Source organism: Bos mutus, chromosome 14 (assembly GCF_027580195.1).
Source record: "Bos mutus isolate GX-2022 chromosome 14, NWIPB_WYAK_1.1, whole genome shotgun sequence".
In the NCBI taxonomy this organism is placed as follows: Eukaryota; Metazoa; Chordata; class Mammalia; order Artiodactyla; family Bovidae; genus Bos; species Bos mutus.
In genome coordinates, this window is record NC_091630.1 from 27,117,641 (window position 1) to 27,136,701 (window position 19,061).

Genomic DNA, 19,061 nt, shown 5'->3' on the forward strand with positions numbered 1-19,061 from the left:
TTCAACTTCTGCTCTTTCTCCAAACAGAGTTCTATATCTATTCCCACTATACTTTTTGGAACTGAGGAATTACCATAAGATGACCCAGTGGCCTCAATGGACCAGCCATGAGATGAGCAAAGACTCATTCTATGGCCTGGCCTTTGTAAGCTGCCACTCCAGCTGGTTGACTGTGGTGGCATTTAGTCTTCGAGGGTTTATATCAGTTCAGATCCAGAAACTAACAATTATTGGAAGATTTGGTTAGTTTGCTCTCCCTAGTAGGCAGTAGCCCCATAAATGGCTATGTTTCTCTCACTCGGTGTTAGGTGTTTTTAGTCTGTGAATTGGCTTGGATCTAGGAAATAGATGAGAAGTAGCAAGTGTCCATTTGGGTAACTTGAGTTAAATCCATGCCCCTAAGATCTATATACTTTTTCTATCCATGTATGCCAAACGTCACCTTAGTGTGCTACCCACTGTTCTCCTAGGGGTGCCTCTTTGCATTGCAGTGACAGAGGCTCAAGAGGGTGTGTTTCACCCAGCAAGCACTTTTTAAGTCTTTGCAGTGTCAGTTCTGCTAATAGTTCCTGGGCCGAAGTAGTCACCCAGTATCAACAGAACACGAGTGTATTCTGCCCTCAAGGACAGGAGAGGAGTGGATATTTGCTGAATAATCCAAATTATCATTGTTCTTCTCATATACTGCATATCTTTTTAAACTGTTTTTAGTGCCTCTGGTCATGGGCTCTTCAAAACTTAATGCTAGTTCATAAGCCTAAAAATATGTTCACCCTTAATATTGGAATTCATTTTGCTTTATTCCCTAGTGGCTCAGATGATAAAGAACTTGCCTGCAATGCAGAAGACTCCGGTTCTATCCCTGGGTTGGGAAGACCCCCTGGAGAAGGGCATGGCAACCCACTCTAGTATTCTTGCCTGGAGAATCCCATGGACAGGGCAGTCTGGCGGGCTACAATCTATGTGGTCGCAAAGAGTCAGACACAGCTGAAGTGACTTAGCATGCATGTACACATCCCCAAAGGAAAAGAATGACAGTTTATTTTTGTTTTGTTCATTTTTTGTTTTTTTAACTTTGGTGTGATTTTGTTACTTGTTTTTTTTTTAAATTTTTTGCTTTATATTGGAATATAACCAATTAACAATGTTGTGATAATTTCAGGTGGACATCTAAGGGACTCAGTCATGCATATACATGTATCCATTCTCCTCCAGATTCCCCCCAGGCTGCCACATAACAATAAGCAGAGTACCCTGTGCTGTGCAGTAGGACCTTGTTGATTATGCATTTTAAATATAGCTGTGTGTGCTTGACAGTCTATTTTGTAATCTCACTTCTGACTTCTTCCTCCTAATTTGGAAAGGGAAGAGGTTGCAAATTTAATGTAAAATTCAATCAAAGATGAAAGAAGGGAGAGGAAAAAATATGATTAATTAATCACAGATTTTTTTCTTTATATTGTGAGAGATACTTTCATATCTTCACCCGAAGTTGTCAGGCATTTATTCAGATTAAATCTTTTTCCCCTAACAGGTAGTTCAGGTTCCAGGTTTGTCATTAACAAAATTTAGAGTATTACAGCCAGTGTTAGAGGCTGCTTGTAGCCTACCCTAAGAGCTATCAATCAAAGATTTCCATTCATACTCATTAGGCTGATTATTATTAACACAGCAAGTATGAGAGAATCTAATAATGTTTAGGACATATATTTACATACTCTGCAAATCAAGGATTTTGAAGAAGAATAGAAATGGAATAATATTTCAGATCAATGATATTTTAAAAATTGTATTGATATATTTAAGCACTTTGTCTTAGTCATTATGTCATCATATTTCAATTTTATCTTTCCCCAGGGAATATAAGCTCCATATCAATTCAAAATTCCAAGTGAGAAAACATTTTATGTTTCGGTTAAGTGTGATATTAAGTATTGGGGCCTTCAGGTCAACAAAGACGTTTAGAACATAAGTAATGAAATGCTATACTGATCTCTTTAGAGGCTTCCATTGACTAGACTAATATTTACCTTTGCACTTACTCATAACAGAAGAAATTTTCTAGAGATAGATTACTATTGTTTGTTTATGTCCTATAGGCACAAGCATTGTTCCCTTTCAGAAGAAACGGCTAACTCATATGTCTGGCTGGATGGCTCTGATTCCGAATGCAAAACACATTAACTGGTATTTTAAAGGTGTAGATCACATAACCAACATATCGTATACGTCAACATTCTATGGATTTAAGGTAAATAAAGAGTTGCACAATCCATCTTCTGATCACTTATGCTGCATATTATTCTAACGCAGCCCACTCACACCAGTTGTGAGACCCAGACTGTCCCTGCCTCACATATTTACACTTTTCATGACCCATCTTAAATCTCAGAAGCAAGCCAAAAAAATCCTTCTTCAAAACTCAGAAGTAAGCAATCTTTCTGCCACATTTCTGTAGTACTAAGCTTATTATATCCATGATAATAGCTAACATTTATTGAGTACTTATGATGTTTTGGAAAACAGTAAAGGGCTTTATTATTTGTATTGTGCAATACAGCAGATACAGAAAATAGCAGGCCCAAATCCCATATGCCCACTACCTAGCTATCTGAATCAAACATTCTGTAACATTTTGTGACTCTTTACTTCAGATTTTTTTAAAGAAATAAATATTTTTGGATGAAGTGGAAGTCCTCTGCATGGCTTACTCTGATACCAGTCATCACTCTACTGCTAATGGTCACCAGTTTCCTGAATTGTGTATCTTCCTCCCGGTTCACATTCTTCTGCTTATACTACATGTGGCAACCAAAAAAAAAAGCCTAGCATTGTTTCAGATGTTTTGAAATATTATAGAAATTAAATATTCTCTGAATGTATGCGTATGTATGTGTGTATGTGTTAGGTATATATATATATGATGCTCAAGCTTGTTTTAGAAAAGGCAGAGGAACCAGAGATCAAATTGCCAACATCCGCTGCATCATGGAAAAAGCAAGAGAGTTCCAGAAAAACATCTATTTCTGCTTTATTGACTATGCCAAAGCCTTTCACTGTGTGGATCACAATAAACTGTGGAAAATTCTGAAAGAGATGGGAATACCAGACCACCTGATCTGCCTCTTGAGAAATGTGTATGCAGGTGAGGAAGCAACAGTTAGAACTGGACATGGAACAACAGACTGGTTCCAAATAGGAAAAGGAGTACGTCAAGGCTGTATATTGTCACCCTGTTTATTTAACTTATATGCAGAGTACATCATGAGAAACGCTGGACTGGAAGAAACACAAGCTGGAATCAAGATTGCCTGGAGAAATATCGATAACCTCAGATATGCAGATGACACCACCCTTATGGCAGAAAGTGAAGAGGAACTAAAAAGCCTTTTGATGAAAGTGAAAGTGGAGAGTTAAAAAGTTGGCTTCAGCTCAACATTCAGAAAATGAAGATCATGGCATCCAGTCCCATCACTTCATGGGAAATAGATGGGGAAACAGGGGAAACAGTGTCAGACTTTATTTTTCTGGGCTCCAAAATCACTGCAGATGGTGACTTCAGCCATGAAAGTAAAAGACGCTTACTCCTTGAAAGGAAAGTTATGACCAACCTAGATAGCATATTCAAAAGCAGATACTGAAGCTGAAACTCCAGTACTTTGGCCACCTCATGCGAAGAGTTGACTCATTGGAAAAGACTCTGATGCTGGGAGGGATTGGGGGCAGGAGGAGAAGGGGACGACAGAGGATGAGATGGCTGGATGGCATCACTGACTCAATGGACATGAGTCTGAGTGAACTCTGGGAGTTGGTGATGGACAGGGAGGCCTGGCGTGCTGCGATTCATGAGGTCGCAAAGAGTCGGACACGACTGAGCGACTGAACTGAACTGAACTGAACTGACACATATATACATATATGTATATGTGTGTACATATATGTCGGAGAAGGCAATGGCACCCCACTCCAGTCCTCTTGCCTGGAAAATCCCATGGACGGAGGAGCCTGGTAAGCTGTAGTCCATGGGGTCGCTAAGAGTCAGACATGACAGAGCGACTTCCTTTTCACTTTTCACTTTCATGCATTGGAGAAGGAAATGGCAACCCACTCCGGTGTTCTTGCCTGGAGAATCCCAGGGACGGAGGAGCCTGGTGGGCTGCCGTCTATGGGGACACACAGAGTCGGACACGACTGAAGCGACTTAGCAGCAGCAGTACATATATGTATGTACATATAAACGTATACATATATATACGTATATATACATATAAAAGAAGAAAAAAAATTTTCATTGCCTTGGTGATAAACTTAGCATTATTGCCATACACAGATAAAATGTTAAACAAAATATAAATGCAAAATGAAAAACAAACTAAACCCAAACTTAACTTTTAATATGGGGGTTAAGTGATTCATGTCATCAAAATGAGTGTATATTATCCAGTATATTAACATCTAAAATAAACTTTAATAGGAAGAAGACTATGTAATCATATCTCATAACTTCACTCAAAATCCTGATATGTTTAATATCATTGATATGAGGAATGGCTCTTCAAATCCGCTGAATTGGAATACTAACAAGAATGGAGACTGGCACCTTGAAGCAAACACTAGTACTCTGTACTACCTGGGTATGTATTCAGTAGGCCAAAGTGATTTATTTATTGCTTCATCTAAAGGAGGAGAATAGTGGCTCAATGGGCAAATGCATTATATATATATATTATATGTTATATATATTATATATGCCTTGTATACAGCAGGATTTAATGAGTGTTTGTTGAATTAAAGAATGAGACTAAATTTATGCTGGAAAAGGCCTTGAATTGAATTAAGAACTTAACGTTTTATGCTTGGAGGTAGCACCATCATTCATAATTGACTCCAACATTTATTTTACAAAATTAGAGGAAATGAGTACAATGAACTGTCATATATTTTGTTTCCATTTTTATTGTTTAACTAGTTTTAGAAAATAAAAATATTTAAGAATTCTCTTATTGAGTTAAGAGTTAAGAACTCTTAAGAGTTCTCAAATATTTGGTTTTGTCAAGATACTTTGACTCTACTTCTCAGATGTGCATTTTGTCGGAATTTCTTCATACCTATTCCAGACATTTGAATTATACTCAGTTACTGTCTAAAGAGTATTTTCAAATTGCCGTGATTTTGTTTACATTCAGATGCTTTGATCATCATGTTAGTTTAAACTGTTTTTATTTTCGCTTCCAGTGTCAGGAAAAAATGACCACCATCAGAGCCAGTCAATTTCTGGGACCCTGGATCCTGATGTGAAGGACGTTATTATTAATTTCCAAGCTTACTGCTGTGTTCTCCAGGATTGCTTTCCTGTACATCCTCCACCAAGAAAACCAATTCCTAGGAAGCGACCAGCCGCATATAAGTATACAGGCCTTCTTTCTATTCATTAATACGCTTCAGCGGTTCCTGACAGCATCCTTTTCCTGTGTCATTCTGGCTGAGATACTGTGCCCTCCTCCTGCACAGAGGGTCCCAAAACACTTCCACACTCATTGCCTCACTTGAGCATTGCAGCTACCTGATGACAAGATGGAAAAATCTCACAAAAATTATGTGTGAAAGTTACTGGGAATCTCATACTTGCAGAATGTTAGATCAGAATTATTAGACCAACTCCCTTATTATTTGATGAGAGAGCTGAAGCCCAAAGACCTTAAATGAATTACCTGAGATCACAAAACTTCTCGATGACACACTCAGAACAGCACCAGAAACTGTCTCCTCATTGATCCAGTGCTTTCTGGTGCTGTGCTGTGCTTAGCTGCTCAGTCGTGTCTGACTCTTTTCAACCCCATGGACTGTAGCCCGCCAGGCTACAGCTTCTCTGTTCTTGGGGATTCTCCAGGCAAGAATACTGGAGTGGGTTGCCATGCCCTCATCCAGGGGATCTTCCCAACCTAGGGATTGAACCCAGATCTCCCACATTACAGGTGATTTCTTTATTGTCCGAGCCACCAAGGAAGCACAGGAATACTGGAGGGGGTAGCCTATCCCTTCTCCAGGTGATCTTCCTGACCCAGGAATCAAACCAGGCTCTCCTGCATTGCAGGCAGATTCTTTACCAGCTGAGCTACCAAGGAAGCAATGCTTTCTTAGCAGGCAGCACTTCTTTCTCTAGAATAACAGTCTTTTTGTGTCGGTGTGTGTGTGTGTGTGTTTATTTTTTATTGAAGTATAGGTGATTTATAATGTTGTGCTAGTTTCTGGTGCACAGCAAAGTGATTCAGTTATACATATAGATTTTTCATATTCTTTTCCATTATAGTTTATTACAAGATATTGTGTGTAATTCCCTTGCCATACAGGAGGACTTTATTGTTTATTGTATACATAGTAGTGTATATCTGCTAACCCCAAACTCCTAATTTATCCCTCTTACACCTTTTTCCCTTTGGTAACCATAAGTTTGTTTTCTGTGTCTGTTTCCATTTTGTAAATAAAATTCATTTGTATCATTTTTTAGATAGACTGTCTTGGTCAAATCTCATAATACAGCTTGTTTAATTTTATTTCAGATATTTGATTTCCTAAATATATGTTAACTCTCCTAGTTAAAAATAATTTTTCTATCTTTGAAACTTGTAAAGTCCTTTACCTATATTTCTCATATGAAACATCACTTTCTACCTCATATTATAGTAATTACCATATATGGTGGGAAAATCCCATGGACGGAGGAGCCTGGTGGGCTGTAGTCCATGGGGTCGCTAAGAGTCGGACACGACTGAGCGACTTCCCTTTCACTTTTCACTTTCCTGCATTGGAGAAGGAAATGGCAACCCACTCCAGTGTTCTTGCCTGGAGAATTCCAGGGACTGGGGAGCCTGGTGGGCTGCCATCTATGGGGTCACACAGAGTTGGACACGACTGAAGTGACTTAGCAGCAGCAGTACGTGACAGTACTAGTCTTTAAGACCTTTAAAGGCATGATCCTGATTTGATGTATATTGCGTCACCTACAGGCAAATAATAACCATAAAAATAATGTTGGTAATGATAAAAATTAACAATCAGTAGGCATGTAAGAGCCCAGTACTGCACATCAAGTACAAATCAATATTTATTAAGTGAATTATAATTTCAAAATATACAGATACTGTGATAACTGTTGCACAAAAGAATAATAATTGAATTTGTTTATACATTCAACCATAAAAAAAAAGTTTACTGAGTACCTGCCATGTTCCAGGCACTGTGCTGAGCACTGAGATTAGGTTGAGAGATGTGGCCTCTGCCCCCCTAACATATACTTCACATATATACCATAGGAAGAGTTTTTCCCTCCCACAGTATGAGTTCTGCTCACTAAAAATAGTTGCAATTGGACTTGTTAGTTTGTATTTTGCAGATAGCTATCAGTGAGAGTGGGCTTCCCTGGTGGCTCAGCAGTAAAGAACCTTCCTGCAATGCAGGAGACCCAGGTTCGATCCCTGGGTCGGGAAGATTCCCTGGAGAAGGGCAAGGCAACCCCCTCCAGTATTCTTGCCTGGAGAAACCCATGGACAGAGGAGCCTGGTGGACTACATTCCATAGAGTCACAAAGAGTTGGACACGACTGAAGCAGCTAACCAGCAGCAGCAGCAGTGAGAACAAATAGACTCTTGATCCAAAATTGTACCTCAGGAATAGAATATGCAGTTCTACCTACGCAACACACAAGTGCTTAGTCCAAGAGGTATTAGGCTTTATTGATCATAACAGTGGGCAATTAGAAGAATATATAGCATCTGGTATAGTGCTGCTGGGCATAAGACTGAAAGGCTTGAGAAAAGCTTGAGAACTCAACTATTGAATCTGTACAATGCTGATCAAGTTATTCAATTAGATAGATATAACCTTTAAACAACCTTCATTGAGATCGCTTCATTAAAAAATGTATTATTGTGAGTATAAATAATCCTAAATGACCCGCTAGCTTCTGTTTTAAACCCATGAAGACAAAATTTTTATAACAGGATTTCTGAGCAACAGATTTTTTTAGTAATACACCTGAGTAATTAAAACGTGTCATAAAAATACACTTTTAACCAAACAAACTATGTTGGTATTCTTTAGACTTCCTGCATTAGTATCAGAAAATTTTTTAAATTTCTTACTCAGGCAGCATAGCAACCTCTGTGATCATTCTTAAACAGGAAAATACCCTCAACTGGGTAATAATATTGTTTGTAACAGTTTGTACTGAGATGGTTTCTAGCAGGCATAGTGACGGTGAGTAGAGATGGTGTCTCCTCCAACACACTTTCCGTATGCTGTGCTATGCATGCATGGTCAGTCGTGTCTGACTCTTTGCAACCCCATGGAATGTAGCCCACCAAATTCCTGTGTCCATGGAATTTTCCAGTCAAGAATAGTGAAGTGAGTTGCCATTTCCTTCTCCAGGGGATCTTCCCAACCCAGGGATTGAACCTGTATCTCTTGTATCTCCTGCACTGGCAGGAGGATTCTTTACCACTGGTGCCATCTGAAAAGCTGCACACTTTCCATATTTATTTCAATTTAACATAACACTTTTCACTCTGGTTATAGACTATTACCTGTGCACCCAGCCCAGGGCCTTACTCTCATTGACCCACCCTTTCCAATTCAGAGACCATTCTTCCAGGCCTCCTTCACAGAATCTAACCAACTATATGCCCTCTTGCCGTTTTCCCCTTGAAATAGCACCATATCTAAGAATCTTTAAATGGACAAAGAATGCGTTTCTTTTCACTTTTCCACCTGCATACACACTGCTATATTTAAAGTAGGTAACTAGGGAGGAGGGTTCAGGATGGGGAACACATGTATACCTGTGGTGGATTCATTTCGATATTTGGCAAAACCAATACAATATTGTAAAGTTTAAAAATAAAATAAAATTAAAAATAAAGTAGGTAACTAACAAGGACGTACTGTACAGCACAGAGAACTCTGCTCCATATGACGTAACAAGCTAAATGGGTAAAGAATTTGAAAAAGAATAGGCACATGTTTATGTATAACTGAATCACTTTGCTGTACACCTGAAAGTATCACAACATTGCTAATCAACTATGCTTCAATATAAAATTTAAAAGTTTTAGAAAAGAAATCTTCTAAAGAAATCAAATTATTCATGTGATAGACAAAATTAGCGTATCACAATAAGGCTTTAGTAGGATAAAAAGTGATTCAGATAGTTTTCTTCAATGGAGAAAAATCTCTATGTAGTTATGTGTGTTGAGTCTTTTACTAATTGCATACATTAGCTTTCAGTGAAATTACAAACTATCTAATTTGCATTCTGTTATCCCCAAAACATCTAGTATAGTGCTACACTCTAAGGAGATGCTTATTAAATAAACAGAGATAATACTAAATGGAAATATTTCTTTTCTCTTTTCAGCTTATGGTCGAATAATTCTTTCTGGCAATCATCTCAAGAAAATAATTATACCATACCTTACCCAGGGGCAAATGTTGTTATTCCTGAAGGTAAATGCATAAATGTAAATAAATAAAATGCTTGTGTTTATCACCTTTAGGATAGATGCCAAAATACTTAGCAGTTAGGGTAGATACTGTTATGCAGCACACCCTGGAGAAAGAAAATGTGAAGAGGTGGGTTCCATTCTGTATCCTGGATGTTATATTATATGGAAAAAAGGCTCACTAACTTCAAAATTAGGACTCACTGATAAGGCTGTCCATGTTTTATCTATAGGCTATAGTCTATGGGTTACGTCATATTCCTTACATGAAAGTCTTGTTTTGTAGGAACATGGATTGTGGCAGACACAGATACTCCACCAATGGAAAGGCTTGTTATTTGGGGGGTTCTAGAATTGGAAGATAAACATAATGTAGGAGCTGCAGAGTCTTCTTACAGAAAAGTTGTTCTGAATGCTACCTACATATCACTGCAGGTAAGACTGAGGGTCTTGTTAACTTTCACCCTTACTAGCCAAGTGCTAAAATGTTGGAGATTTATTGAACAGCTTATAAGAAAGCATATTCAACTGATGTGAATTGAAACACAACTGGCTCTACCCCATGAAATGCAAGCCTAAGTTCAATACACTGAACTTATATTTCTGCTCTCCGTTACATTTTAACACATTCCTTATGTGGTAATTATCATGCTACTTTGTAGTATGAGGTCTCCTCATTTTCAGTCCTTTAAAATAATTTATATCATTGTTAGGTAAAACTAGACTCACAGCTTGCTGCAACTAAGAGAGAATTCCCTAGAGTTCTGGGGGAAAAAAAGATTTTAAGTCTTTTTTTAAAAAAAAGAAAAGAAAAGAAAGTGAACAGTATTTCTTAAGATGAATGGATGTAGAAGGGATTATGGAAACCAGGAGCAGGCTAATAAAAATATTTCAGTTTGAAATAATCACCTCGTTCTCTCATAAACCTCAGATGGTCTTGAATATGTAGTAGTTTAATCAATTTAATTGTTCTGTCAGTGTTTTATTGGTGTTCATTTAAAAGAATAGCTTAACCAAAAGCTATTAAGCACCACTAAAAAATAAATGGGAGCCTTCTTTCATAAAACTAGGCCTTTAAAGCTTTAAAGATATGGGATATTTTGGTTAGATGCAGAGCTTAGAGGGAAGTTACCGCTACAATTGAATCCTTACCTCGTTGTTAAATTGTTGGGTAACAAGTTAGGTTATTTGACTTCTTTCCACATCAGTTTTATGATCTATGAAATGAGGATAATAATTCCAATTCATGGGTTTAGTGTAAAGATGAAATGATATAAAATATGTAAAGCCTTGCATGTTAAACCTGGCATAGAATCAGAAACCATTTAGTAATAGTAATTTTTATTAACAGTGATGGCTCATGAATAGCATAGCTTGGCTTCCCCAGTGACTCAGCAGTAAAGAATCCACCTGCAATGCAGGAGACAGGAGTTGGATCCCTGAGTTGGGAAAATCCCCTGGAGAAAGAACTGGCAACCCATTCCAGTCTTCCTGCCTGCAGAATTCCATGGACAGAGAAGCCTAGTGGGATACAGCCCATGGGGTCACAAAAGAGTCATAGCAACTGAACAAAAATGAAAAGAATATACTTTATATATGCTGTGTTATTTTAAGATACGGTGTGATCTGTTCAAACGGCATTAGTTTAGGTGTCAGGAGGTCTCAGTTTTAGGTCCAGTTCTGACCAGTAGAAGTTGAATTTGGCCTTGGAAAAAATCATTTAAACTGCCTATCCCAAAGTGGAGGAGTTAAATTAAGATTACTTCTAGTTACAATACTGTTTTTCTGTAAAACAACAGTTCGTATATTTTCATTAGGAGAGGCTGCAAGCCTTCCTAATTCCTTTTTTATGGGGAAGTTTGTCCTGCTCAGTTTCTAAGTATTAACAACTTTCTGCTTCACTTCAGGGAGGTAGATTAATCGGTGGCTGGGAAGACAATCCTTTCAAAGGAGAATTACAGATTGTTCTGAGAGGGAATCATTCTACTCCAGAGTGGGCTCTTCCAGAAGGACCAAATCAAGGATCCAAGGTCTTAGGTATGTGCTCCCAGACACCGAAAGAATCGTGTTAGTTTTGAGAATCTGCTTTAAAACATGGAGCACTAATAGACTTGCCCTCAGTTCATAAATTTACAGTATTAGAAGTTTTTACAAACACTGATTTGTAGTAATGGGTTATAAAAGTTGCCAACATTTAAAAAAATTAAATCGTGCCACATTAAATTCTAAACCAAAATGTAATTTATTACAAAACTAACATTGGTCACTCCATATGTAGATTATTTCTCTAATCTGGTTTTCTTCATAATCTTTCTTTTGTAGAAACAATACTATTTTTCATACTTTAGGACTTTTCCCCTTTAAGGTAACTTTCCTGCACATTATTCCTACACAGTATTAGTAATCTGTGGATCAGTTGACTCTGGTGTCAGTTATCCAGTTGTAACTATTGTTGTGTTTTAATTTTCCAGTTGCATTTGTGTGGTTGTACAGATTCCCATTTGAGCCTAGAAAGCAATGGACCTGAGAGGGTTTAATTTGGTCCTAGTAAATAACCGCTTTTATTAATACCACTGTATCTTTTTTTTTAATTTATTTATTTTAATAGGAGGCTAATTACTTTAAAATATTGTAGCAGTTTTTGCCATACATTGACATGAATCAGCCATGGGTGTACATGTGTTCCCCATCCTGAACCCTCTCCCGCTTCCCTCCCTATCCCATCCCTCAGGGTCATCCCAGTGCACCAGCCCTGAGCACCCTGTCTCATGCATCGAACCTGAACTGACGATCTATTTCACATACAATAATATACATGGTTCAATGCTAGTCTCTCAAATCACCACTGCATCTTTACTTAAAAGATACATGCTGTGTTGGCCAAAAAGCTCGTTCATTCAGACTTTTCTTCCCCCATACTATCTTATGAAAAAACTGAAAACGAACTTTTTGGCCAACTCAATAAATGTGCTTCACTCGCTCTAATGTACAATTTCTAAAACAGTGATAGTAAGTAAGGGGATTTTTTAAATGGCTTAAAATTGAGTTAGCTCTTCCAAGACAGACAAATTCAAATCTTAAAAGTTTCCTGGGACTTCCTTGGGGGCTCATTTGGTTAAGACTTTACTTCTTGGGCAAGGAGTATAGGTTTGATCCCTAGTCGGGGAGCTAAAATCCCACACCGTGTGGGATAAAGAAAAGGAAAAAGAAAAAAAAAATTTCCTGAGGCAGACAAATGCAACCTTAAAAAAATTTTTTTTTGCTTTTATGTGTTTATTTTTTTATTTCAAAAATACCAGTTCTAACAACACAGAACAATATCAAGAAAAGACATACATCTTACCAGTTCTCTCTGCATGAGGAAACTAACATTAGCAGTTTCTACATGTTCTTTTCATGCTTTTTATCTTTGTCTATATTCATATTACATAAAATGACTTGACCAAAAACATGGTCAAGCTAAATATATTACTGTGTGTTTTCTTGTTAACATATGACTATCTTTCCAGATCGATACTTACATATAAAGCTCTTTCTTTTTATGGCATATTACACTACAGTATTATAATATATTCTAATTTACTCCTTCATTCTGCTATCGGTGTACATTTAGATTAATTCTAGTTTTTCTAGTATTTCCAAATATTGCTGTATTAAGCATCCTCATTCGTGTATCCTTGTGTACTGGATTTAATTTCTAGGGACCAGATTCCTAGCAATGGGTCAGACAGCCAAAGCCTTCTTCTATAGCCCTGAGCAGATAACCCTAATCCTTTGCCTTAATTCTAAAATGTTCAATCACTTACTGAAATATATCTATTGTTTCATTTTATACTAGCACCTAACTCAGTTCTGTATGGTGAATAAATAGGAGTGGGTTTTTCTCCTTCAGGGGTGTTTGGTGAACTGGACCTTCATGGAATTCCACATTCGATATATAAAACTAAACTCTCAGAAACTGCAGCGGCAGGTTCCAGAGTCCTTTCTCTGATGGATGCTGTGGATTGGCAGGTAGAGGAATTACTCTGCAGGGGAAGTAAAAACACGCAGTGGGTCAACTTAAAAAGGTTTCTTCTTTATTTTCATGGACATTAATTTTCTCACATGATTACCCAGGCAAGAAATGTGTGTTTTACAATTAGCTTGCACTCAAAAATCTGACTTTGACAGCAGGCATTTAAAAATTGTGGTGTCAGAGGTTCTTCAGAATATATAAAGAACGTTATGTATAAGTTATAAAAGGGAAATATGAAGGTTTGAGGGTAAAAAAAAAATTGTTTACAAATTCTTGGCAAACAGAAAAAGGAATTTTTTTAAATGCACTTTTGTGTTATCTCACTTGTCTGAGATTTGCTTCTAATTTGTGATTTTACACATTAAGTGTTTGGAAAGAAACCAGATCTTGATGCCTAGTGATATTCAAAAAAGGCCTATATTAAGTAAGAGATTTTGGTAGAATATGAACAGTGGCAATTCCAATCTCTACTACATTCATAGGTTTGCATGTGATAATTGTGATAGTTGAGGTGTGATTACTTTTTAAAGGTGATTAAATGATTTAAATATCCCCGTTATCCAATTATCATTTATTATTACTTATCCAGTTAATATTTTATGCATATTAATTATACAGTTGATATTTAGCTGAGTGTCAAACATTTTCTAGGCACAGAGGATTCATTTGTGAAGAAATTGGTCAAAATAGAGAGGAAATTGCATTGAGGTGGGAGAGGCAGACACTAAATGAATAAATAAATAAATACGTGTTAATTTTAGATCATAATCTTCATAATGAAGGAAATAAATCAGGTGTGATAGAGACTGCCATGGTAGAGGGTGGCAGATGACATTAAATTGAGTTGCCAAAGAAGGCCTCTGTCAAAGGTGTGACAGTATTCAGGACATACTATCCAAAAATATTGACTATTTTAAGCCGAAAAATTTCTGCGTGTGCAGGAGGACTTTCCGACCTTCCCCTGAAGCAGGTCTTAAAACCTTCATGTGAAAGTTGCCTATACCCAGAAGAAAGGACCATCCTCAGTTTTAAAGACAAAGAGACATAGGAATCAGAATGGACAGGTGTTGCTGTTTATCCCAGTTCCCTACACTTACCTCATACCCTATCACATTTTCCCTATACTCCCCACTGTTCCATAAAAATGCTCAAGGTTGTGGCCCAGTAGTTAAGAATCTGCCTGCCAATACAGGGGACACAGGGCCAATACAGAGGACATGGGTTCAATCCCTGGTATGGGAAGATTCCACATGCTGTGGGGCAACTAAACCCGTGCACCCCAACTACTGAACCTGCATTCTAGAACCCCCAGGTTGCAACAACTGAGCCCAAGTACCGCAACTCCTGAAGCCCACGTGCCCTAGAGCCTGGTCTCTGCAGCAAGAGAAGCCATGCATGGGAAGCCCGTGCACTGCAGCTAGAGAGTAGCCTCGCTCGCCACAACTAGGGAAGGCCTGCGTGCAACCGCAGAGAGTCAGCGCATCAGTAAATTTAACAAATGAATAATTTTTTAAGTGCTCAGGTTTAACAATTTCTTCAGGTTTTCTGTCATTTAAAACTTACACTGAATAAAACATACGTTTTTCTCATGTTATTCGGTCTTTTGTTATAGAGGTCCTAGCTAAGAACTTGGTAGGGTAGAAGCAAAACATCTTTTTCCTCCTCTGCAAGTATAGTTGAGCAGAGGCTTGGATGACAAAGAGGAGCTTGTCATATATGATAGAGATTCTAAGACTTGACCCTGTACTGTCACTTTTCTCTGCCTTTCTCATCTTTCAGGAATATCCAGTGATAGTTAATTGTGTAAAAAAAGCTGGGGGGAGTTTTTTTAAGTCTTAAGAATATTATTCTGACCAATTTTTAATATATATATGAATATATTTGCTTTGATCTATCTAATTTTAAAAATGTATATTAAGTGACTGAATTCAACTTGAGGAAATATTGACATAATTCAGGATATAGAATTCTTGGTATCAAACTAAAGCATATTTATTTTAGAAACCTAAAGATATGGTTTGTTTTCTCTGATAATACTATGGTTGTAACCAATGTAAGTTAAATTAGAATTATTTAATAGTTATTAAGAGATATAAACCTATTTTTTAAAATTGTCTTGAATTTGGAATTTTTCTAAGGAGGGTGAAGAGATTGTGATAACAACCACAAGCTATGATTTCCACCAGACGGAAACTAGAAGCATCGTTAAAATCCTGCATGATCACAAAATTCTCATTCTCAATGATACCCTTTCCTACACCCACTTTGGTAAGTGGCTGTTCTTTAACCAAATAGCTATATCATTAAAATGTCTTGAAAGAGTCACATTTTAGTCCTCTCCTCTGTAATTGCAATTATTTGATGAAATATCTCACAGTTATTTTATAGGTGCATTTCAGTGAAATTGGCAGTGGTACCCAGCGGGTGCTACTCTTCATGCGTTGGCTGTCAAGAGTTCCTGCTATATGTATTCGTTTATTCAGCAAATATTCGGCAGTGACCGTTATATTCCATGGGATAAGGCTGGCACTTCCTGTTTTAAGCAAGCTTCTAGACATACGCAGCAGCAGTAGAAGCAGGAGCAGCAGACATACTTATGCACGCTGAAATTTGAGGAATCTTGATCCAAGAGCATCTTTGCCCTGATTGGTTTCACTGACACATTCCTCAGTGGTAACTGCATTTAGACAAGCTACTGCAAAATGGTATACTCTCATTCTCAAGGAGAGAAGGAATTAATCAGAATCAATTGAAGGTGATCTTTCAGCTTGTAGAATCAGGGCCTTCCCAACACCCCAGCCTTTTCCCATTTCACATGCTGTGCTGTGCTTAGTCACTCAATCATGTCCAACTCTGCTACCCCACGGACTGTAGCCTGTCAGGCTCCTCTGTCCATGGGAATTCTCCATGCGGGAATACTGGAGTGGGCTGCCATGCCCTCCTCCAGGGAATCTTCACAACCCAGGGATCAAACCCAGGTATCCTGCATAGTAGGCGGATTCTTTACCATCTTAGCCACCAGGGATGCCTCATTTCACATGCTCAGATCACATCAGATCAGATCAGTACTCAGTCGTGTCCGACTCTTTGCGACCCCATGAATCACAGCACGCCAGGCCTCCCAGTCCATCACCAACTCCCGGAGTTCACTGAGACACGTCCATCGAGTCAGTGATGCCATCCAGCCATCTCATCCTCTGTCGTCCCCTTCTCCTCCTGCCCCCAATTCCTCCCAGCATCAGAGTCTTTTCCAATGAGTCAACTCTTCGCATGAGGTGGCCAAAGTACTGGAGTTTCAGCTTTAGCATCATTCCTTCCAAAGAAATCCCAGGGCTTATGTCCTTCAGAATGGACTGGTTGGATCTCCTTGCAGTCCAAGGGACTCTCAAGAGTCTTCTCCAACACCACAGTTCAGAAGCATCAATTCTTCGGCACTCAGCCTTCTTCACAGTCCAACTCTCACATCCATACATGACCACAGGAAAAACCATAGCCTTGACTAGATGAACCTTTGTTGGCAAAGTAACGTCTCTGCTTTTGAATATGCTATCTAGGTTGGTCATAACTTTCCTTCCAAGGAGCAAGCGTCTTTTAATTTCATGGCTGCAGTCACCATCTGCAGTGATTTTGGAGCCCAGAAAAATAAAGTCTGACACTGTTTCCACTGTTTCCCCATCTATTTCCCATGAAGTGGTGGGACCGCATGCCATGATCTTCGTTTTCTGAGTGTTGAGCTTTAAGCCAACTTTTTCACTCTCCACTTTCATTTTCATCAAGAGGCTTTTGAGTTCCTCTTCACTTTCTGCCATAAGGGTGGTGTCATCTGCATATCTGAGGTTATTGATATTTCTCCAGGCAATCTTGATTCCAGCTTGTGCTTCTTCCAGCCAGCGTTTCTCATGATGTACTCTGCATAGAAGTTAAATAAGCAGGCTTACAATATACAGCCTTGACATACTCCTTTTCCTATTTGGAACCAGTCTGTTGTTCCATGTCCAGTTCTAACTGTTGCTTCCTCACCTGCATACAGATTTCTCAAGAGGCAGATCAGGTGGTCTGGTATTCCCATCTCTTTCAGAATTTTCCACAGTTTATTGTGATCCACACAGTGAAAGGCTTTGGCATAGTCAATAAAGCAGAAATAGATGTTTTTCTGAACTCTCTTGCTTTTTCCATGATCCAGTGGATGTTGGCAATTTGATCTCTGGTTCCTCTGCCTTTTCTAAAACCAGCTTGAACATCAGGAAGTTCATGGTTCACATATTGCTGAAGCCTGGCTTGGAGAATTTTGAGCGTTACTTTACTAGCGTGTGAGATGAGTGCAATTGTGCATTAGTTTGAGCATTCTTCGGCATTGCCTTTCTTTGGGATTGAAATGAAAACTGACCTTTTCCAGACCTGTGGCCACTGCTGAGTTTTCCAAATTTGCTGGCATATTGAGTGCATCACTTTCACAGCATCATCTTTCAGGATTTGAAAGAGCTCAACTGGAATTCCATCACCTCCACTAGCTTTGTTCGTAGTGATGCTTTCTAAGGCCCACTTGACTTCACATTCCAGGATGTCTGGCTGTAGGTCAGTGATCACACCATCGTGATTATCTGGGTCATGAAGATCTTTTTTGTACAGTTCTTCTGTGTATTCTTGCCATTTCTTTTTAATATCTTCTGCTTCTGTTAGGTCCATACCATTTCTGTCCTTTATCAAGTCCATCTTTGCATGAAATGTTCCTTTGGTATCTCTGATTTTCTTGAAGAGATCTCTAGTCTTTCCCATTCTGTTGTTTTCCTCTTTTTCTTTGCATTGATTGCTGAAGAAGGCTTTCTTATCTCTTCTTGCTATTTTTTGGAACTCTGCATTCAGATGTTTATATCTTTCCTTTTCTCCTTTGCTTTTCGCTTCTCTTCTTTTCACAGCTATTTGTAAGGCCTCCCCAGACAGCCATTTTGCTTTTTTGCAATTCTTTTTTATGGGAATGGTCTTGATCCCTGTCTCCTGTACAATGTCACGAACCTCATTCCATAGTTCATCAGGCACTCTATCTATCAGATCTAGGCCCTTAAATCTCTTTCTCACTTCCACTGTATAATCATAAGGGATTTGATTTAGGTCATACCTGAATGGTCTAGTGGTTTTCCCTACTTTCTTCAATTTAAGTCTGAATTTGGCTATAAGGAGTTCATGGTCTGAGCCACAGTCAGCTCCTGGTCTTGTTTTTGCTGACTGTATAGAGCTTCTCCATCTTTGGCTGCAAAGAATATAAACAATCTGATTTCGGTGTTGACCATCTGGTGATGTCCATGTATAGAGTCTTCTCTTCTGTTGTTGGAAGAGGGTGTTTGTTATGACCAGTGCATTTTCTTGGCAAAACTCTATTAATCTTTACCCTGATTCATTCCGTATTCCAAGGCCAAATTTGCCTGTTACTCCAGGTGTTTCTTGACTTCTTACTTTTGCATTCCAGTCCCCTATAATGAAAAGGACATCTTTTTTGGGTGTTAGTTCTAAAAGGTCTTGTAGGTCTTCATAGAACCATTTAACTTCAGCTT

General features: G+C 38.4%; 1 protein-coding gene across 1 annotated transcript in view; it reads left to right on the top strand.

Annotated features, from left to right (window-relative positions):
* PKHD1L1 (PKHD1 like 1) overlaps positions 1–19,061 on the top strand; it is a 184,318-nt gene that overhangs the window by 114,060 nt on the left and 51,197 nt on the right. Inside the window, exons 51-58 of the mRNA XM_014480419.2 lie at positions 2,100–2,251; positions 4,475–4,634; positions 5,236–5,407; positions 9,413–9,501; positions 9,784–9,932; positions 11,405–11,534; positions 13,390–13,508; positions 15,651–15,780. Coding sequence (XP_014335905.2) covers positions 2,100–2,251; positions 4,475–4,634; positions 5,236–5,407; positions 9,413–9,501; positions 9,784–9,932; positions 11,405–11,534; positions 13,390–13,508; positions 15,651–15,780 — 1,101 coding nt within the window. The remainder of the gene's footprint in view (positions 1–2,099; positions 2,252–4,474; positions 4,635–5,235; positions 5,408–9,412; positions 9,502–9,783; positions 9,933–11,404; positions 11,535–13,389; positions 13,509–15,650; positions 15,781–19,061) is intronic.